Genomic DNA, 23,116 nt, shown 5'->3' on the forward strand with positions numbered 1-23,116 from the left:
CCTCTTCTTTACCTTTTTGATTTATTTTCAAGTTGTTATATTTTTAACTTATGTACATATGTATGTACATTAGAGTGGTCCAAAAAAATTAAGTTGGAATTTTAATGCCGGCACCCCCTAGCATTGTTCTATATCGAAAGAAATATACCCCTATTTTTTTGTTTTGAAATCAAAAAATGGTATAGCCTACATAAAATGGAGCGTGAGTGCGTCTTTGTGGAAAAGCTAAGCTCAAAGAGCCACACAAATGAACGAGAGCCAAAGCTAACTTGCACCAATGACGTCACACTTACGTTGGGGTTTGCGTTGGCGGCTTCTCCCAACGAAAGTGAAAACCCCACCGACCGAAAGCAGCTAATCGAAGCTAACGCGGCCTCTTCGTGTGCCGTTTGGTTGCTCGCGCCGCTGGCACGAAGACTTCTTGGCTAAGAGAGAAAAAAAAAACAAAAAAACAAAATATTCGTCGACAGCGCGCAGCAGCAATAACCGCAATAAAAAACGAGCAGCATATTTAGAAAAAAAAGACTCGAAGTTGTTGCGGCTGCTTGTTGGTTGGGCGCACATATAAAAGAAGCTTTGGACACTAGGCGGCTTGCAGATACTTTTTTGGTACCTACTAGGACGAACGATAAACGGATAGGCGCAGATAGTCGCAGCAGCGTGGCTGAAGTGAAAAGAATTGTTAAGTTGTTGGATTTCTGTGTGACTAAATATTGTCGTTGGGGGCGTCGTTGTGGGTGAACTGTGCACAGTGAGTGAAGTTTTTGGTGCGTTTCACGTGAAATTATATTGTGAAATAAATCGAAATAAACACTCATCAGCTACATAGAAAATAATCCGATAGAGTGAAATGAATTTCGCAATGCGTCTGACAGCCCTATTGGGCCTCATAAGCAGTGTATTAGTAGTGATAGTGAGTGCCCAGCAACAGAACGTGGATCCCGCGTACTTGCGTCAATACTACCAACAGTTACAGCAGCAGCAGCAACAACACCAACAACAACAAGGCGCGGATGCTACGCCTATTTATGAACAAAATTCTGAGCAGTCGCAGCAATATGTGTCGCCGGGCGGGCAATACCGCCTCAAGGATACCGTACGCGAACAGATCAATGCACAACAACAACAGCAACACCAGACCGGTAGTTATGTGGCACCAGCGGTACGCGATTACGCCCAACATCAGCCGCAAGTGCAACAGGTGAGTCCTCCTAGAAGCTAAAGCGAAAAATCTAAAATATTTACTTGTAGATCTGTTATACAAAAAAAAAATCCAGAAACTGTTCCCGTACGACTTTTTTTTGTAGATAATTAATTGTTCATTTTATTTGATGTAATTTCAGGTCCAATACCAACCACAACAATACCGTCCTCAGCCACAGGCTGTTAGCCCACCGCGCCACGTACAGCCCCAGTACCAGCCACAGAAGGCTAAATTGCAGCAACAACGACCACAACAACAAGCCGAGGAGGAGGAGTACGATGATGTAAGTTATTGTGGGGGGAAACTAAAAATGCCAACAAAAAAGTGAAAAAGTTTAGCTAAACATCCAAGCTAAGCGTGTGAATAAGTAGTTTAATGCACACAAAAACAAAAAAAAAATGCTGACGTTCATTTGCGTGTTAAGAAAAGCCAAATTATTCCAAATTCATGTGCCTTTCAGCAACAACAATGGCAATATCGAAAAATTTCTGTACAATTGGAATTGATCGTGCTGCCCTCGCTTACATTTTTTGTTGTTGTTGTTGTTTCAACTTGAGAAGCTCTTACGTGCTTATTCGGTGTTTACATAGGCGATTTTACAGGCAATTTATGGTTGAAAGCAACCATTGCCATGTGTTAAATGGCCTCTTAACTAATCGCGTTCAACAAAATTGGCCGGAAGCCAACTTTTGATTCAATTAATCGCCTCTAAAATCACCCGTAATTACACTCTCCACATACCCTGCCACCAGACCTGTCCCTATACACTTTGACTCCATTTCCCTATTCGCATCTTAGATCCCTATTGAGCACATTCGTCCGCTTTTTAATTTCCCGTTGTGCCACAGTATTCCACGATCCGGTAGAGATTCACTATATTCTGCGGAAGATATATTTAGGAATATTCTACATTTCTGAACGCATATCGATAAAACGTAGTATCCAGTAGAGCTGGAAAACGATCGATAGTGATGCCGCTCGTTAGTTTCGATATTTTAGATTATGCACCATCGATAGTATGGTTTCTTTTGCAATGGGTTATTAAGGTTAGGTTGCACTTTTATATGAAGTTGTTTTGCTTCATTTACATGCATACTTATGTATCTTAAAGGAAAGGCCTTTGCGCCAAAAATTTTAAAATGAGAATGATAGAGTAGCGGAAACAGAGAAGAAAGTTTCGATAGTCACAAAGACAAAGACTATCGATAGTAACAACCTAAAAACGACCATATCGATAGTGGCAATAAAAGGCAAACCATCGAAAGTGCCATCGATAGTTTTCCACATGCGAAGGAAATGGTAAAAAAAATCCATTTCTATTATTTCGTTTGTGTGTCTCAGGAATTTCGACATCTGGTATTTCGCAGCCTGTGGTTGCACTCTTTCCTCACGAAATAATGGAACGAGCGTATATTTCTGTTCCTTTTTTTCACAATAAACTTTAGAAAACCGTAGTAGAAAGCGTAGCAAACTTCTTCAGTTTTTGCTTTTCTTGCGAGCTTCAGTCGTTACCAACTCAAGAACCGTCATGCATACTAAGTTCACTGCCATGCCAGTTTCATATATTTCAGCCTGGAATACGATGAACTAACTAATCTCGGTTCTATAGGCCTCTCCTAAAGCCGTTAATGTGATAAGATAGCCGATGCTGTTCAATTTCAAAACCGTATGTGGAGATCGAATGTTGCCAACTTTTAATAAAATTCCTGTCACTTCCGTTTCAATCGTTCTTCGCCTATTTAGTAAATTTAAGATTTGCGAAATTTGAGTGATGGAGTTCGAATGTTGTGCATAGCTCTTATCATGAACAGAACTAGTTCAGCTTCGGAGGGATTAGCCTTCCATTTGCTAGGTCGTTAAGTGCAGATTATAGTACTATTTCACTTGTTGCGGGTCGAATCCTATTTAGTCTACGAATGACATACGGACCTATCCATATTTCCTAAATATATATATGTATATCTACGAAATGATTCGAGCCAATCCTGCCAGCATCAAACTTGGAATAACCGGTACACCAAATCAACCGAGTGATGCAACAATGACGGATACTGGACATAATAACCATTTGAATGTAAATAGCATCTGAGTGTACGCATGCGCGCCTTGCTGCGGTTGAATAAGTTACTTCTCGGTATGTTAGCATGTGTACGGCATTGGCCATTGGCCGTCGTGCACAATTGCCCAAACAAGTTGCCGACTGACTCCTCAACTGTAAAAATTAATCACTTCACAATTATTTTGCCGTGGCGGCTGTTACATAGGCACCTAAAATCAGACATCACTCTCTGCTGCGCCGCTGCTCCGCTATTTGCAGTGGACACGCACAGATGCTTCGCTGGCATCAATTGCGGCAATTAGATGAAGATGCCACGCATGTCCATATGAATGTGTGTGTGTGTGCCTATGATTACTGACTGGCGGCTGCAGTCCGTGCTGCCTATTGGGGCCGCCGTGTTCATCTGCTAAGACCGTAACGCTTAAGGTCATTAACTCATTTTGCCAGTTTTCAAGTTGGCATGCAACTAGTTGTTGAGCTGATACGAGTCGTTTAACTTGCATAGACCATAGACGCATGGCTGCATGGCTGCATGGCTGAATAAGGAAAATGCTAACACACATACAGCGAAATTGTAATCGTTTGCAACACCTTCTCTAGTTGCAACCAAATTGGTTTTGTGGCTTTTATTGTTTTGTGCAACACACTGTATGTACGTATTACGCTTCCAATGCGGAAATAGGTAATTGTTGCAAACACAAAGCATACATACATCCATATATATGTACGTATGTGTGTATGTATGTACAGGCACTTTTGCTTTCATTGCCATGCAAACATATGTACCCATCCCAATAAACATTTTTGTTAAATCTCAATTTGAGAATCAGTCCTTTTCTCAAATCTCAAATGCTAATTCTCAAATGCACCTAAAATAACCGTTCACAGCGTTCTCAAACTAAAAGGCACGTTTTTAATATGAAATTTTCCTTTATTTTCAAATTGAGAAATGTTGAGTTCTCAACTTTTTCTCAAACGTGAGTGGAACGGAACGAAATGAAATTCAGTTACTCTCATTGAAATATTTGTATAGTGTTGCCAATTATACTTGTACAGTTTTTATAGGCAAGGAATTTTTATTCAGGCAGTTTAACAGTTTATTTAATCAGTTATTTATTCAATTAGTTTAACAAAGAAAAATACGGTTGATGTAAAAAATTAGTTGCATAGTTTGTTTTGAAATTAGACAAATTGCGAATAACAGCGACCGCGTGGTCGAAGAGCCATTTTGCGACTGATGTAGCAGACTACCGATGGACTTCGACATCTGTGCCATGTTGACACAGATGGAACGGAACGGAATGCTAACAGATTTTTTCTCAAATGTTTCTCAAAGCGTTCTTAAATTGATAAACAATGTTTGAGAAAGATTTGAGAAAATGTTTAGTTTCAAATGATAAACAATGCTGAAAATCAAATTGAGAAATACGATTTTCTAAAACGCTTGAAAAATTTTTGTTCCAGTGTTTATTGGGATCCATGTTTATTTATATACATATGTATGTATGTGTGTATGAAACTATAATCGCATGTAGGTAAAACGTTTGGATCCCACAGTTAAATAAATGTTATCGGTATATCGGATACACAGCGAAAGTTTCGTATTTCATATATGTAGCTTTCGGGAAGCGTTTAGTAAAGATGCCAATGAGGTTAGGCGATGGTTTTTGATCTGAATCAACAAGAAAATGGTAATAAAAAGTCAATGGCGCATGTTGTGTGTATATAAGTATGTATGTATGTACATATGTAAATAGTTAGCTATGAAAAAGTGATAGCTAATAGAGTTAGCGCACAGTTTTTAATTACCCATTCGATATTTCGCTTAAACGTGTTTTTTGGTCGAAAATGGCGGCACACTTACCTTAGACAATGCTTTATCTTCCGTTTTGCCTAAACAACAAGATTCCATTGCGAAATTGTATTTGAATGAAAACTTAAAAACGATATATGTACTTACTAAAGAAGGTAAAAATTACATTTCGGGGGTTTGCCATTGCCTGCCGAGGGACGACCGCTGTTAAGAAAAAACCTTTTATTTTTTTTCGATGTTGCTTTTACCAGGGGTTGAACCCAGGCATTGCGGAGTGGTAGCGCGCACTGCTAACCACTATACCACAACGGCCGTCATTATTATTATTATTAAAAATTAGCTGCGGCAGATATTCTGCATGCTGCCATTTTATTTATTAATTTCGTGGCACACTCTTGAAACTTCACAGATATGTTGTATTTGATGTCAACGTCCATTGCCTCTAATATGAACATTCTATTTGGAAACTTCCCAAAGTTATTAAAAAAAGCAATTATGATTTTTTCGAGTGACAATAAAAAAAGAACTAGTAATTTCGATACATTTCCGCCTAAATATAAACGTTTTAAGGAAAAAATTGTTTAGATACTTGATTTATTTTTTATTGTACTAGTTTCTGGAACTCTATTGATTGAAATACATACATATATGTATGCAAAAAGAATGCTTCAGCGTTTTTTTCTGGCGCAAGAAGGAAGTGACACTAAAAAAGACCACTCGTGAGATTTGCTCATATAAGAGGGTCACGAAAAGGTCTTTAGAATATCTAAGAAAGTAACAAATGGTAACTATTTAAGTTATTTTGAATAACTATTTAGTTATTTTGAATGCTTAACCCGCTTGGCAACGCTTGGCATTTTCAATTGCTGTCAGTTGGCACAGAAGAGGAACGACTGGCGTGCTTTATTGAATTCGCCAAATCAAGAAGAAGACAATTTTTGTAATTCTCTGCTTGGATACCTGTTTTGTTATTATTATTATTACTAATAACGCGATCTATTGTGTGTGGCTTTTAATGTAGCTTAGCTTCACCGAGGGTTTTGTTTTCCAAGTCTCAGATAGATTAAGTGTAGCGCCATCTAAATGAGCTAATCTGCGCGTTGGAGGGCATTCACAGAGAATGTGTTCTGGCGTTTCTTTGCCCAGCTCGCAAAAGCTACGTTTATTTCTGAAAGATTAGTTTTACCGAGGTGATATCGGCGCTACCATGTCAAACTATAGAATTTTAAAATGGATAATTTTCAGGAGAGCGAAAAAACTTTTTTAAAAAATATTGTTGTCACTAGGAAAAAGTTTGTTAAAGGACTACAAATTCGACAATTTCCCAACTTACGCAACATTCTAAACGCATGCGCAAGGTATGGAAAAACGCATTTTTGCAAATTCAATAGTTTGACATGGTAGCGACGATATACATAGAATGGGGCAGTGTCCCATGTAGTACCCAGTGATAGTTTTGAGGTCACCTCTGAAGGATAGACAAATCGTGTGGCTTGCCTCAGCCCTGGACAATTCATCCAATGCCTGTGGAACGTTTTGCAATTTTTTTCACATAGCGTTCTCAGCCACGACTCGGTCTCAACCATCTGAATCTGGTCCAAAGTCAAGGTCAATGTGTGTACATATGTATGAGCCATTGTGGCAAGCGTTTCATTCTGCAATTGAACAATAGACTATTGGTGCTAATTTGGAACCTACCGATGACGAAACTATAGCTGCACACTCAGGATAAAGTCAGCTAAATATATTTTTCTCAACACATGATTTGGTAACTGTAACCGAATCATGATGTGAGAGAAACATATTTAGTTGACGTAACTAAGCTTTTTTCTCAGTGCAGAACCCAACATCGCTACCTTAGAGGAGGTTTTTAGACAGAGCTAATCATTTATAGAATACGGAATTGACATGATTAAGATGAACATAGGTATATAGATATAAATCGGATACATTTCGACTTTGATTCTAAAAACGTTTCGATATTGTGCTTAAAAACTTAGAGCAGCATTTCCATTTTCGTCTTAGCAATTAGGCTTAGAGACATTTCGTGCCTTGACTGATGCGGATTATTATCGCGACAACGTCGCCTACATAACTAAATTACAATTAGCCTACGTTTACTCGCCACTGTAAAGTACATAAATACACACATACATGACATGACAGATACATACGGTGACCATTCGTATCGATTTTGGCCCGAAAGTACCGATTTGAGAAAATTGTCCAGCTGAATATTTTTTATATTTATACCGATTAAGTCCCGATTTTCAGTGTTTTTTTTATTAATTTAATAAGAGTCTCCTTGTACTCTGGCCCAAAAACAATTTTTCGTACAAACGTCGTAGCACTTTCGTTATCACAAAGGACATAGAATATAAGGGAGCCATAAACATTGCCTTATTTTCTATGATCTTTGGTTTTGTTTTGATCTGTCAAACTGGTACACTCGCTATATTGCAGTCTATCATTCTTGGCTCGATTTTTTTAAGGTTTTTATAATTATTCGTTATGTTTTTTTTTTTGAATGAAACGATTCTAACTTGAATTTAGTGAAATTATAAAAAATAATAGATACTATTTCCCTCAAAAAAATCATGGATATGGCTATCCCCCTTTCGATTATTTAATGCTTAGTACTTTTTTTTATGAAAGTGTAGCTTGTTGTCTAACAAAGACCATGTAAATTTTCGACTTTGTACAAAAATTCGACAAAATTTCATCAAAATTATAAGCTTTTTAATAAGATTTCTTAGAAACATTATGAGTAGATACCGTTGATTTTTGGTAAATTTTTTTTGGTGGAAGGTGTTGCTCATTTTGTCCACAAAAAAAATGCTGAACAGACTTTGTATGGAAGAAAATGCGCGAACAAAAAATTTCCAAAAATTAACGGTAAGTCTAAGCTACTTCAAACTTGCACTTTATTATACTAAAATTTTAAATGCTACAAAACTGCTTACTCAATACAATTCTAGAAAATCGGATTAAAATGTTCAAAATTTTTATCAACATTTGTAAAAATTTGTCGAATTTTTATAAATGTTCTACAAATTTTAAAACTTCGACTTACATGTGTTTTTAGATAGTAAATTATATTTTCATAAAAAATAATAAACATATTTCAAACAAAGAAAAATCGCCAAAACTTGCTAAAATGTCATTTTTGTGATAATTTTTCAAGTTTTTTCTCTTTGCTTTTTTTTTTTAAATAAAGCTGTATTAAAAGATGTTATGTGTTTTTATTCTAAAAGCAAAATTGTATATTCGGATTCGATGCTTTAGAAATTTCTTGATTTTTGGCCACAGAAATCTGGTCACCGTACAGATACATATGTACATAACTATTCGTAGGAGCTTTGTGTGTGCCTTTGCTTTCGATGCAATTATTTTTGGGCTGAAAAACGAAACTCGCTTGACAACATCATTTCGCACACTCTGACAGTTTACATTCTAAATTACTTCGTCGTTCAGCTCTTTTTAAAGTTCCGTTCCTTTCAATTCCCATGTATAGTTGTAGTAAGTCGACCAGGTTTTTGTCTGTCGATTGGATTTGGTGTTTGGTTTTTAATTTTTATTTTGTTGCCAATTCAAGCCATTCTCCTACCCAACCCAAGACAGTTAAGTATGCAGCCACTGTTGTCGACCGCAGTGGGCATTCGCTCTGTGTGCTGCAGGGAGTAGGGTGGCGGTGTGGCGTTGTGGCGGTGTGGAAGACGAGGACGGCATAGAAACTACCTTAACCCACTTTTGGTCCAATCAAACATTTTATCAGTTAATGCAGTGGGGCAGATCTTTACGTGGTTGTCTGTTGTTTGTGGCTGTGTTTATGTGTGTGTGTGTGTGTGTGTGTGTGTGTATGCGTTGGCGGTGCATTCAGTGCTGTGCTATGTTCCATTCTGCAGCAATTTGACCTTTCATAGTTTATTTATAGCTTTTGTTGTACGTAATTCACTGCGAGCGGCCTAAGGCCGGCGCTTTTTTGCCGTTGCATTCTTTGCTGCAATCAAAGATTGTGGGTGTGCGTCGTTGTACTCGTAGCATCTTGAGTTTGCAACTTGAGTCGAGATTTATGGCCATTTTTTTGCATGTATGTATGTATATTATCGCAATTATATGCTCAATGCCAACTCAAGGAGATCGACACAATCGAGCTCATCCACATTCCAAGCGCTTACAGATAGATACCTTACTTGCTGCTGCATTCATAAAAATGTTTTGTATTTATACGATTTGACTATAATTGTAGAAATAAAATGCCACCGGCATCGCGGACCGCATGCGCATGCGCCTCTGAGCAGATGTTTGGTATGCAGCCATGGCAGCGTCTGTGTTCGGCTAGTAACATTTAATCTACTTGCATAAGTAGCACGAACTGTGTTTCTTAAAGTTTTATACCTATGTATGTATATACATACCTGCCTGCCTGCTAACTCTATGCGCACCGCATCTCGATTTTGTTACCGTTACAACACTTTCACTTGTGAACGTGCATACAAATGTACAAAAAAAAACACCAGTGCAGCTCTGTTGAAATAATACGCGCCGACGGCCACACAACTGTCTACAACACACACACGCATACATACATACAACCATGCGGCATCGACCTGTACCCACTGTGCGTACGAACGAGTATCCACATCACCCAGGCAAATAAGCGGCCGGTCAGGCGAAGAGGGGGGTGCCTGCATGCCAGCCACTCGGCCTGCCGGTGGGCCAGAGCCGCTCGCTCAGCCCGTTGAGGCGGTTTCGGTGAATGCAGGCAGCCGCTAGCTATTTAGCCCACATATGCGCGCAAATGTAATAGCTGGGGAAGCAAGCGCACACGCATTGCGTCTAATGACGCAACCAAATGCTGGGTGGGTTCGCGCAGATTTCCCAACTACAGTCTGGTCTGGCGCACTTTAAGGCAATACACGCACGCACAACAATTGCAAATACAAAATTTTAAATTAATTACACCCATGCGCATGCGCGCAGTACGAAGGGGCCGACACTGGCCGATACGCATTTGATCTATTTACCAGAAATTAATATGTAACCTGTTAGCGATTTGATTGCAACTTAAATATTTACAATTTATGATGAATTTCTGAATTTCAATAACTTCTTTTTAATTTATGTATTTGTAGCAAAACTCTTCCTACCAATTTGGCTTTGATGTTAAGGACGACGAGTTCACCAACTATCAGAATCGCAAGGAGGTCCGCGACGGTTCGGTGATCAAAGGCAGCTACTCGGTGGTTGACTCTGACGGTTTCATACGCACCGTAAAGTACACCGCCGATCCGAAGGAGGGCTTCAAAGCCGAAGTAATTCGAGAACCCACCGACATTGTTGTGAAAATACCAACGCCAGCGCCTCAGCAGTTGGTGCGCCAAACTCACAAATCCCAAGACTATGCGCTGAAACCTTCGCAGCAATATCACCAGCCCCAGCAGTACCATCAGCCACAGCAGTACCAACAACAGTAGGTGGGAAAGCACTGAGAGACCAAAACTGTTTCGCGCAGTTGAAAAAAAAGCAGAAAATGAAGTCGAAGTCGATTTTGGTAGTCCACTAGTCTACCGAATATATATCAGAAAGAGCGAACCATATACATACCTACATACATACGTGCGACCGCTACAGGTTGGGTTCGGTTCGGTAGTAAGGCATATTTTCATTTTTCATCTTAGGTTATGTATTTAAATCATCCTTTTGCTCCAACATTATACAATTGTACGAAGTGTAGATTAGACTTATGTAAGTGCATATATGTAGAGTTTTTAATCGAAATAAATATTACAAATACAAATACACATGTATGTATATGTGGTTTGTTTTCTTTATGCGTTTGCAACAGTGGATCGTCCGATCTTATATTACGGTTCCCTGGTCTGGGGGACAGCCTCAGACAGGTCAAAGGAAACTTGCTCTTCGGATGCGTTCAATGTTAGACGAGATGTACAGCTGCAGTGTCTGCTGTAGGAATCAGAGAAATATGCTAAGGGACAGCGTCTATACAGGAGCAGAAATAGAATTGAATAGAAATAGGCAGACCCTTCGGGGTCCTTCTCCTATGGAGATACGACTGGATTAGGTAATTAGCTATCTTCGCCTGAATACATCATTTGTACACCGATGGCTCCGAAATGGAACGCAGAGTTGACAGCTTTCCTAAGAGTAAGAAGACTAATCCATTGTTGGACTTTGCGAATGCTTTTCAGGCATACGTATTTGCGATCAGTAAGGAAGGCAGAACTTTTTAGAATTCTGTTAGTAGTCATCGCAATATTCTTGGAAATGAGACTGCTAATCATTTAATCTGGATCATAGTCGGTGAATCTCAATCGGAACTATTCACAGTGAAATCTGTATCCACAATCTTCAGAAATCGGGTTATAGGTGGCGCATGGTACCATGCTTCCCTATAGCTAAAAGAAATCACAACCTTTAAGGAATATCTCCAACCGCTGGGCATTATCAGGTTGCCACCCACTCTTGAAGTCTGAGTATTGCCTATAATGAACCTTGCAAAAGCTGTAAAAACAATAGACCACCTTTTTTTTTAGATGAGGCCCACGAATGCCGTGGTGGGAGCATGTGAGTTCACATCATTTTTATCCACCACCAAAACGGCACTTAATTGCTACTTGGCCATTAAGTCCATTACGCGAGCCCATTACGCCAGCTATTGTAATCAAAGAAATACAAAGTAAAGGTGAGTGCATTTAAAAATACGAAGGGGTCAGAATAGAATTTCTCACACCACGTATGAATGACAAAATACGTATTCATAGGTTCGTACGCGGCAAGTCGATGCAAACAAAACTACCGCATATACACGCGTACATATGTATGTATTTATGTAGATACTCGTATGTCAAATGAACCGTTCACCACCCGATCACCAGAAGCAACGAGCTCTTCTCAGCCACATAAGATCTACAATACTCCCTAAAAGATGGTCACCAGCTCAAGCTGGACCGGTCAAACCGGTTCGGACTAGACACGAAACACAGACAAGACAATCAAACAAAATTTCTCAACGCATAAATTAAGTCCGATCGCAGTGAGTCCAATCAACTACATAAACAACTGCCAACAATCAAGGGAAATGTACATAAACTCCAGCGATGTCCTTTCGAGCGATGAGACTAACATACACACACACTCGCGCTCCTAAGTCTTGTTGTATAAGATCTCACACGATCGAATCGCAGTCACGCCAAAGAGACGAAGAATGAGTTGATGGGAAAAAGGGTTTCCATTGCACTGTCTTACCGTCTATCGAGGGTCACTTCAGGCAGCAAAAGCTACTTACTCATTTGCCTACAAACCGGTTCTGGCCAGAGGCTAGCTCGCTCGCCGCAACGGCTAGGCAATAAGCCAGCGCCAGTGAGCGCCGGGTGGAGGGTAGAGGAGAATGAAGCCGAAACAGTTGGCGCATATGACACCTTTTGTCATATTCCATCCAAAAATTTTATTGATTTCGATGGACGTTTAGATACCAAATTGGCATTCGAATAGAAAATTTAAATATTTTAGGCGGACAATGTCCTGCGCTAGGATTAATGCTGAACACTTACACACAGCTGGACGAGAAAATGTCATACGCATATGACAGCAGCTAAAGTATATTTGACATACTCCCCTGGTTGTTTTTGTTGTTTTATGCAAATATTTATCGGACAGAGCACAACCCTTGAACTACAAGACATTTACAACACCTTTACAAAAGTTACAAAATCTTGCGAACAGGTACTACGTATTCGTAGTTGAACGGCAAAAGCAGCGTCGTCAAGCAACCCTTATTATGGACAGCCAGCCGCCTGCACGGCCACGACTTTTCTAGCCTTCACTCAACTAAATATTTAGGCTCATTTGCATATGGACGATCGCAGTTTGACGATCGTCGCCTTCATACCAAACGTAGCTTCTTCGAAGTTCTTCAATCATTAAGAACTGGTTTTACCGATTCTAACTGTACTGTAGATGCACCGCGTATTTGGCTCGCTACGCGCCACGACCACGACACGATCCACCCGAATTGACCTTTTATCATCGCATAACTTGACTGACCACTTTTGGCGTGAGAAATAAAATAGAAAAACACGGCAGTGGCAGCAGCCGCAGAAATGATTTACAGCTTCACTACCATCGCCGCATACCCCCTCGCCTTCCATTGCTGAATGTGATGCATTTCTATTCCCAGTCCCAATTTGAAAGTCTGCGCAGGCGCCAGCAATCAGAGATACGAATGCAAATGAGCCGTGCAATTCTCAAAGTGTGCAGACGGACAACTGATTCTGATTTAAAATTTTTGTTTTTGCATTGCATTGCATTTTCTATTTCCACATTCAAACTTTCAAATACACTTACACACATTTGTATGATAATATAAATATTTGCATATTTATCAATTCGTACCTTAGCTAGAGAGGGATTCGCCTTCAAACGCAGTTAAAAGTGTAAATACTTAAGAATTGCGTTGAGTCACGTACCGGTGGCGCCTTAACGAAGTTTTCCTTGCGCCAAATCCCAATGGTGTTCACCGTAACCGCCCGTTGCATCGACCCATACAATCTAAGTAACAAAAACACAAATGAGTGAAGTTTCATTTAAATTTCTATGTGGATATGCATATGTAGATATACATACGGCTGTGCGCATGCGCGAACGCAATTTGAATTTACCAAAGTCACGCTTGTTAATGAGTATCTCTGGCGAAGAGTTAAGCACCACTCATACTCACCTCGCCACGATGACGATTGCCATTATTTTTGTTCAAGGACTCAAAACGTTTCTCAAAGTGTTTTCGTGGTTGCAACTCGATATGGCCATAGTCCAGATGGTGCGGCCCGTTAAAGCGCATAAATATATCACTGTGCAAATGGATGTATGAATGTATTTTAGAAGAAATGCATTCACAAAGTTAGTGAAATATATCTGCCTTAGTTTATAATATTTAACTAAAAACCACTATCATCTTTGGGTCGCTCGTTTCTTGCAAAGTTCCCAGAAAAAAACCACGATTACCTCAAAAATGAATGTGGAATCGAAAAAAGAAGTTGCTAAGTGCTTCGCCTTTCGCTTCTAGGCGGCACTACTTTAAAATGGGCATGGCATGGATTCTAAAGTATTACCTTCTAGTATACATTCCCAGCACAGTGCAGGTGGCCTTTGCGTAGTGAATGTGGAAAGGTGGTTTTTTATTCACCAATTTCGGAACTTTTTATTGGTTCCTAGAATGGAACAGGATGAAAGTCGATGGAGGAGGATTTATTTAAGCATCCATTCTTGCCGAATTACATCCAGAAGCTCAAAAGCAAGGTCGAAATGTTAATGGAACCTTTGTGCCGTTTCTAAGACCCTATTTGCCTGTTCCTTTAAACTCTCAAAATGCCCTAAGCTAGATGGCGTTTTTCCAGCAGAGCTCCAAAAAGCATTGGACATATTATGGTTTGATCTAACAGTACATAATATTTACATACATATATGTACTTATATACCAAAAGTGTGGACAATTCGGAAGATCGTTATCTTACCGAAGAGCCCTGATTATTTTTCCCAGTTAAGGTTTTCCTCTTAGGTTTTAAAAAAATCCATAGAACCCTTTTGCACTTCCTTCGGAAATGGGTGAAACGCATGTCACCAAATATACCGTGTAAGTATCCTACTCATGCCCTTCTCTTTTCATGTATTTGTCCTTGCTTCGATGAAGAATGAGGCCAAAAAGGAGAAATGGGTATATATTTGAACTTTTTAACAGGCTAACCTAATATCCGCGGCATGCGTTTTGGTACGCACGCAATCGAATTTGTTTTTTTGCGTCGCCCGAAATTGGCTTGCTTGCGTTTGCATTTGATTTCATTGAGCGAAACGTCAAATCAAAATGTCACGCAGAACAAAAATTGGAAATTGAGTTAGCTTCATACGCACGCCGTTCAATTTCGGTTCGTCCCATACAAGTTGTACGTGCATGAGAAATTTTTTACACTAAATTGGCGGCGTGCGTGAATATTAGGTTAGCCTGTAAGAGGTAGCAATCTATGAATTCAAAATATGTACATATATTGGTAGTGTTCTAATCAGTGTTGCCGTTGTGCGACTAAAGGGGCAATTCCACCCTTTTTAAACATTAATACCCTTTGACCCGACTTTTTGAAAATTTTGATTTTTTGACCCTTTTCCTAAATTATGTGCGACTTTTGCCCCTTTTCAGAGATTTTTTTTTAAGAAATGTTAACAGAACCATGCTACTAAAAAATATCTCCTCCTGTAAGTACTAAAAAATGCATCACTGAAAACTTTTAAAGGGAATATACAGGGTCTGCGACCCTTTTTTATGCAAAACTTGTCCCAACAGATTTATTCTTTTACTAGTGAAGAAAAGCAAAAATAATATGGTGAGCCCTTTTTTCGTCAATGACCCCTTTTTAGCGACTTTATGAAAATTCTCAACGGCAACACTGGTTCTAAGAGCCTACAAAGTTAAAAGCTTACTGATATGACTGCGTCTTTTTAATTGTCTGCGCGGGTTCCATGTTTTCCAGAGATCCTCGAGGCCCTTCCGTGGCGTTTAATATTGACGCTTGTGCTCCTCGAGGTTTAGCGTGAGTGGCTGGCATATTTATAGCTTGGGGCCGTCGATGCGTTCGTGCTGTGTCGGAACTGGTATTTGTGTAGCGGCGTGGGCGAGGTTCCTGCGCGATCTGACCATCCAAGTGCAGAACATGGTGGTCGAAACTAACTGGTGTGGAATACTCCGTATGGCGTTTTCGTTCCTTCTTAAAGGGTGGTGCGAGTGGTGGCAACATCATCAGTGTGGGTGCATTTATTGGAATGGGCTGGAAGTAATTGCCATAATTGCGGTATTTAGCCACATCGGGTGGTGTCGCACGCTGTGGTAAAGTGTAGAGCGGTCGATACTCTTTCTCACTAATAACGCCACCGTATCCGCGCGAAGGCAGCTGCTGCAGTAGTGCTGTTGCATTGAGCGTTGCAATTTGATCGTTGACGCTGAGCTGATCTGTGGCGTAAGCGATGCCACGATGACGAATGCGCGGATCGCGTGCTGCGAAAGCTTGTTGTTGTGCTTCACAGTAGATAACTGGCGTTTGGTTAGTTAGTATACTGAGCATTTGTATGGCGAAAATCACAGCGATGAGCAACATATTGAGAGGCTTACACTTTTTGTTCGCTAATTATAATCAAAAAACGCAGGCAAAAACACAAACGAACTCCCGCAAATATTTGAACTGACTTTGACCAACATTAGTCGTTAATGACGTTTGGCAGCTAACAATGGTCACTTGATGCAGTCACAGTCGCATTTATAGTCACCGTCACCGTCACCGTCACTGTCACACATAATCCAGCCCCTTAAAGCGGAAGTTTTTTTTTGAGTATCAGAGAGGACCATTTAACCGTGGCAGCTCGGCGCCTGCACTTGCATCTCAATTTCTTCTATTTCTTTATGGGGCTCTACTTATTCACTGGAGTGTGAAATGACTGATGACAAATTTCAATCTTTGGAAAAGAAAATCAAATGGCGGAAAATAGCAAGTCATCAACGATCGATACAAAATTAGTGTTAAACCATAGCATAATCGCAAAAACGAAAACTGAAACCGTAGCGAGTGAGTGCAATCGGCTTACATCTGGAAATGTGCACAAATTTCTTGTTTTCCATCTGTATATATGAGTGAATAATAAAATATACTATTATCTAATCTTTTGCGCCTTATACATATTTATGTACCACCTACAAATGTGTACATTAGGGTGGTCCAAAAATGTATGGGAGAAAAGTAAAATCGGAAATTTAATGCTCTCACCCCCTAGGATGGTTCTATACCGAAAAAAAGTATACCCCTGTTTTTTTATTTTAAAATCAAAATATATTTAGAGGTCGCTCAAAGCGCTCAAAGTTTCCCATGTATTTTGTATGGGGAAAAAAATACTTTTCGTAGAAATAGCATAGAATCCATGAAAATCGAAATTTTTCATTCTGAAAACTCTGCTTCTCTTCAGAGGACTTCAGAGAATACGGCCCAATTGTTTATTTAAACATTTTTTAATTTTAACTATTTTTCTTTTTTTCTTTTGTATATTTGATTTTTTTTTGGGATATTTTGGAGACCCTTAAAAAATAGTTAAAACTAAAAAATGTTTAAATAAACAATTGGGCATTATTCTCTGAAGTCTTCTGAAGAGAAGCAGAGTTTTCAGATTTAAAAATTTGGATTTTCATGGATTCTATGCCGTTTCTACGAAAAGTCTTTTTTTCACCATACAAAATACATGGGAAACTTTAAGCGCTTTGAGCGACCTCTAAATATATTTTGATTTTAAAATAAAAAAACAGGGGTATACTTTTTTTCGGTATAGAACAATCCTAGGGGGTGAGAGCATTAAATTTCCGACTTTACTTTTTTTTGGACCACCCTAGTGTACATACATATGTATGTCGGTGTACATAAGCATAAACCTTCGTATACATACATACATATTGTAGATGCTTAAAGCAAATGATTTTTATAACGAGTGCTCTCTCCATGCTTACTGTGGCCATTTGAAAGAACAACCTAAGTCGAGTTCCAGCATTTTTTCAAGTTTAGTAAATGTTTATGCAAAATATATGTATCATTTATGTACAGCAGTTAATTACATCGGCAGACAAAAAAAAGTAGTGTTGGGCAGTATCGATACCAAAAGTACTCAGAACTCGATTCTCAAAAGGATCGACCGCACTCGATTTTTAAAAGTATCCATACTGAGTACTCAAAAGTACTCAATACTCAAAAAAAGGACTCGAAAGTACTCACAAAAGAGCTCGAAAGTACTCAGTACTCAAAAATACTCTATTCTCAGGATCGATTCAATGTGCTCAGTATTAAGTGCCGAATAGACACTTAAAAGTACTGTGTTTTATTTATATGTATCTACCGGTACTCAGATTGTTTTCAAGTACAATACTAATTTGAATAAAATGTTGTCAGCTTGTGAGATTTCTACACTAAGCATTGAAATGTTACCAACATGTGCACATTTAAAGAAAGTACTCAGTACTCTCAAAAAAAAAACCGATCCTTAAAAGTGTCGATACCAAAGAGCTCGATCCTCAAGAGAACTCGATACTTCCCAACACTAAAAAAAGTGGTGTGTGCTTTTAACCAGAGCCATCTACCGACATGTATTTTGACCCACCGAATCCGAAGCTGGGGTCCGTTTGACTCGAGTAAAATGCGAATTTTTTGCCATTATTTCGGGTTTTCGTAATTTACTCGAAATTTTGGACCTCTGATGAGTCCATTACTACCTACCGCGTCCATTACTACCTACCTTATACTTTAGCCTATTAAATGGGTGGTTGATATCCTAGCTAAGCATGTAAGGATATCACAAGACCACCATTCCATACAACTGTATAGGCCTCACCACACCAATCCACTGTACAAAGGGATATGCCCCATTTATGCACGTCCGATTGCACCTCTACAGGTATAGAAACGTGCTGCTGTAGCTTTTCACACTGGTTCAGATGTGCTCAGTGTCCAGTTGAATTTTGTATCCAATATATGTACATATGTCCCAGATTTGTTATCGCTGTCATAACTGATGAGGACGTAATGTTTTTGTGGGCGCACTCGAAAGCTAGAAACGCTGTTAGATTAAATTCCTGGAAGGATTGAGATCATTCAATGTGGGTTACAATTTCGAAAAAGAAGAGAGATGCCCGATTATGGGAGGCCACAATGGCTTCTAACGACGTCAACATAGTTGTAGGAGTATGGATGAAACGGAATAATAAAACTGGTGGATTTCAAAACGAGATATACAAATTGTCAGGGGTTGAAAATCACTGGGAAGTGAATTGCAGCATATACCTGGTGAACCCGAGCGCAATCTTGAACCTCCGCAAAATCATTTTACTTATATTTGGTGACCTCTGAGGTCGAAAGCTTCCGAATAACACTTTTCTTAGCCAAACGCCGCTTTTCAACACAATTTCTTAATTTCAATGGAATTTCTCGAATTTCAAAGACCACTGATGACACCACTTCCAGCACCTTTCCCAATTGAATATAAACTATCACTGCACTGCACTGTGGAACTGTAAGATAGCGAATATTTTGCAAATTCTTAAACATCTGCGAATTTGGCGCAACTGGTTTTCAATCACAAAAGAACGCGAAGAAGAAGTAAACTGATTTGCATACGTAACGTATATTTCAACAAGTTTCAAAGGCCAATAATTATGGCTTTCTCATACAAAGAAATCCTCAAAAAAAAAAAAAACGGACACAAACTTACGCACTTACATAGGTATATATGTGTGTATGTATATAAATAAAATGGATGACCGTTAGAACAGAAGGTCAATTTTGTGAAATATACGAACTTGCTTTATTCACAAAAAATGATACCTGAATTACCAATCGAAATTTTGTAGCCCCAAAGGGTTGCTGGCCCGGTACTCAACGCTGATTGGTCAAACGATTCGACTACAAAACAAGGGTAGCAAATTTTCGGTTAGCTTTTATGCGATTGCACAAACAACACAGAACAGAAGGATGCGCCTTGTACATTGTGGACGAGAATAAGGACACACACTCACAAGGCGCACCAACCCTTATGCCATGTCTTCACCTTGCCATTGAACATTTTTTTTTTTTACATATGGATATTCGGCGGCGTGAGGTAACTCATTTCGCTGGCTAGGCGGCTGACCTCGCCACAAATATTCAACAGTCATATTTGAAACTTACAGCAAACCGTACGGATGCTTCCAACGGATACATTCCAGACGGTTTCGAAAACGCTTCAAATACGCCTAAAATACTTCATCACTATTTTTGTAAATTCAATTCGATTAAATCTAACCAGTCTAGTAGTTTACGCTACTGGAAAACTGTGTGTTCTCCAACAAGTATAAGTAAGTAATTTCGCAAGTTCCACGCTAACACTTTCATCGTCGTTCACAGATCAACAATTTTATTGTGATTAACAGTAGTGCGAGAGAGAATCCACACCATACAGGTGGTATTTGGACGTGTAATTGATTGGGTTGAGTATTGCTTCGCATACACGCACAAATACAAAAAGTATACAAGAATAATTTTTATTAATAAGGATTAAGTTTAGTGCCGCTGCGATGTTGAGATGCGATGGCGAAATGACCGTGTAGCAACAAATTACATTCGTAGTTTCGTCCGTCAGTTTCCATTAGTAATATCACATACGCCCTCAGGGCCAAAACGTTCGTGGATAGCCGTCCAATTCTTGGGCAGCTCACTGCGCCCACAAGCGCGCCACAAAGCGCCTGCCCCGCCTAATCATTCATATTAACATTATTCATACGCATCTTGGCGAAGTCTTCAAATACGATGTTGTCGTCGTCATCCTGATAGTAGCCCTTCACGTTGCGATGCTGCTCAATCGACTTCATTTTCTTCATTGCGTTGGAGCGTTTCTTCTCGACAGAGCCTATAGCGGCGGGAGGGAAGGAGCGAAATGGTTATTTGTTTACAACGACGAAACAATCTTGGAAGCTTAAGCTCGCGATCTTACTTACCTGGTGCCGGTTGCAGAAGCTTGAATGGCACATCTGTCTGCATTTCGCCGCCCAAAGTGCCGCAGTTCAGCTTTATTCGCACCGAGTACGAGATGACGATGCCGCAAGCATCGCCGGTGGACTTGCCTTCCTGCACCATCGTCGAGGATGCTAGATTCACGTCTTCGTCCTTCAAGTGGCCATCGAGTGCAATACCTGGCGAGTAAATATGCGGTTCAAAGTATGCGTGTGTGTTTACATACATATGTATACATATACTCGCGTGTGGCGTTTACTTACCATGACGGTCCTTATTGTTCGCTGCCAATGGAATTAGGTAGAATGTCTTGGATAGATTTGCGCCTGGCGTTATGGGGCAGCCCTCCTTTGTCTCCAGTTGAGCCACATGTTTGCTAAACTGTGCATTGACCATAGTGATCTCTGTGTGTTGTACAATGAAGCATTTGATGTTCTTCACTGACTTCTTGGAGTTGTTGCTGATCTGCACGGTGGCTGCCACCTTCTCGCCATGATAGTAGATCTCTCGATCGAGCGTCACCTCCAAGCTAATCTTGCCGTTAGAGAAGGTGAAGCCTTTGCTCACCAATGAGCTTGGCAAGCGCTGGCCTCGTGTTGGAGGTGCGTACTGCAGCTTCTTGATCACCAAACTGACCATGCTGCGCTTATGTTGGCGGTCATCCTCTGAGTCGGCCACATAGGCGCGAATGGTGTACTCAATGCCGAGTGGCTTGCCCATATCGTCGCCCTCCTGTTGCAGTGTCACCGAGCTGGGTGAGCTGGGTGGGAAGTGGAAGGTGAATGGATGCGCATTGCCGCCCAACTTGCGTACGAGTTTCTCCTGCATCGGTGTCATTTCCATGTTGCTGTTGGTCATCGGCACGATTTGCTCGCGACAGAGGATCAGCTCCTTTGAGAATTTGACACCCATGACTTCGTCCTCTTCACGGCCATAGCGGTAGGTGGTGACTAGCTGTCCGTAAACACGACGATTCTTCAAATAATCTGGGTCTACAACCACCACACCGTCGACAGGATCGCAGTAGTCCAAGTGATCAATAAAATCACGGCGACCCAGATAGAAGGTTACTTTGCCATTGGGGGTGGCCTTCTTGAAAACTTTCACCGATACGACCATCCTTCTTGGATTATTTTTGAAACGTTTAGTATTATTTAGTTTCCGCACGAAAGTCCTTACGTCCTTTGCAACTATTCAATCAACTCACTTCACACTTCGAGCACTCTGAATGACTTGTTGTGGTTTGGGGTTCTAATGTTCGCGCGTATCTGAAGGGAAATGCGAGCATAGTGACCGCATGTACCTGCTTATATACCTTTGCTTTTCACCCCAACCACTGGGGGAGGTGGAGGTTGTTTGTTATTTTTTTTTTTCGAACTAAGTGGATTTTCTCGTTACGTATACCGATTTGCGCGCTGCCTCGTAATTGTGCTAACTAACATTCCAGTGGCCGGCCACAAGAAGCCCCGCCATCCGCCTTCAACTGCGGCATCGAATCGAACCGAATCGAAATAGGGGTGGCTGCGCGTGCGGCTGGCTGATTGAAGCCAACGCGGTTATTGGCAAGTGTCTTCGCGCGCTGTTGGCCTGTGTAAGTTGTGGCAAGCCTGCATGCTGGTAGCTTTTTAGTGACATTAACATTTTACGCTGCGACCTCAAGCAAGGTTAGCAGCTGAGTGCACTTTTCTTATCTAATCCGAAGTGTTATGTGCGAACATCTGCAGGTACACTGAATAATATGGGGAGGAGGGTTGCCATGGTTTTACTACAATGCACACACAGCCAAATGCATTGCGGTTACATTTCTCCTCAATTCGGTTCACAACTTTTAATCGGCTGGGATGGTAAATGCATTTTATTGGAAGTTATGCAATTTCAATAAAAAATCGAAAAGTGTTTCGGTTTCGCTTTGCCATTTCCATTTTCAAAATTTAACTCGCGACCCAGTCTAATATATCTATGTATGTATTGTATGTACATTTATCCCTGTGTTCAGCTGATTAAGTTAAGTGACATTTTGACCAGTTTTGGCTATTTTTCCCACCACGTAAATCCACATTTCACACTTCGCACAAAAATTCAGCAAACTTTAAAATGACACCGAAAATGTTTAAACTTCTTATTCAGAATTTTTAGATATTTCTTCCATATAAAAGTAACTGTCGAGCATTGTTTTTATGAAAGAAAATGCACAACACTGTCAGCAAAAAAAAAATATTAAAAATATACGCGATTTTCTAGCGTCTTAAAATTTGCACTTTAATGGGCTATAAAACTGCATATTTAAAATTCTTTTAAAGTAAAAAAAAAATTTAAAATTTTTGGTTGTAATTGTTAAAGTTTGTTAAATTTTTTTTAATTTTTGTGCGAAGTTTGAAATGTGTATTTACATGGTGAGAAAAATAGCCAAAACTGGGCAAAATGTCACTTAACTTAATCAGCTGACCACAAGGGTATAT

At 40.0% G+C, this 23,116-nt stretch overlaps 3 protein-coding genes across 3 annotated transcripts; 1 reads left to right on the plus strand and 2 right to left on the minus strand.

The window, feature by feature from the left end:
• The first annotated feature begins 577 nt into the window (after positions 1-577).
• Cpr66D (Cuticular protein 66D) lies at positions 578-10,611 on the plus strand. Its single transcript, XM_017628891.1, has 3 exons — positions 578-1,201; positions 1,344-1,487; positions 10,212-10,611. The coding sequence occupies exons 1-3, from the start codon at positions 851-853 to the stop codon at positions 10,551-10,553; spliced, it is 837 nt and encodes a 278-aa protein (XP_017484380.1). The 5' UTR covers positions 578-850; the 3' UTR covers positions 10,554-10,611.
• Positions 10,612-10,982: 371 nt separating this feature from the next.
• LOC108373051 (uncharacterized) lies at positions 10,983-19,035 on the minus strand. Its single transcript, XM_017628893.1, has 5 exons — positions 18,954-19,035; positions 15,568-16,756; positions 13,817-13,946; positions 13,492-13,647; positions 10,983-11,043 (listed from the first exon to the last, which is right to left on the minus strand). Exons 2-4 carry the CDS (start codon positions 16,236-16,238, stop codon positions 13,576-13,578), a joined length of 873 nt encoding a protein of 290 aa, XP_017484382.1. The 5' UTR covers positions 16,239-16,756; positions 18,954-19,035; the 3' UTR covers positions 10,983-11,043; positions 13,492-13,575.
• Positions 19,036-20,027: 992 nt separating this feature from the next.
• On the minus strand, positions 20,028-21,933 carry Arr2 (arrestin 2). The gene is made up of 3 exons (XM_017628892.1): positions 20,921-21,933; positions 20,642-20,836; positions 20,028-20,553 (listed from the first exon to the last, which is right to left on the minus strand). Exons 1-3 carry the CDS (start codon positions 21,774-21,776, stop codon positions 20,399-20,401), a joined length of 1,206 nt encoding a protein of 401 aa, XP_017484381.1. The 5' UTR covers positions 21,777-21,933; the 3' UTR covers positions 20,028-20,398.
• Between the last annotated feature and the right edge of the window lie 1,183 nt (positions 21,934-23,116).

This window comes from Rhagoletis zephyria, unplaced genomic scaffold (genome assembly GCF_001687245.7).
Source record: "Rhagoletis zephyria isolate East Lansing unplaced genomic scaffold, Rhagoletis_zephyria_1.1 Rzeph_scaffold_06314, whole genome shotgun sequence".
NCBI classification, from domain to species: domain Eukaryota; kingdom Metazoa; phylum Arthropoda; class Insecta; order Diptera; family Tephritidae; genus Rhagoletis; species Rhagoletis zephyria.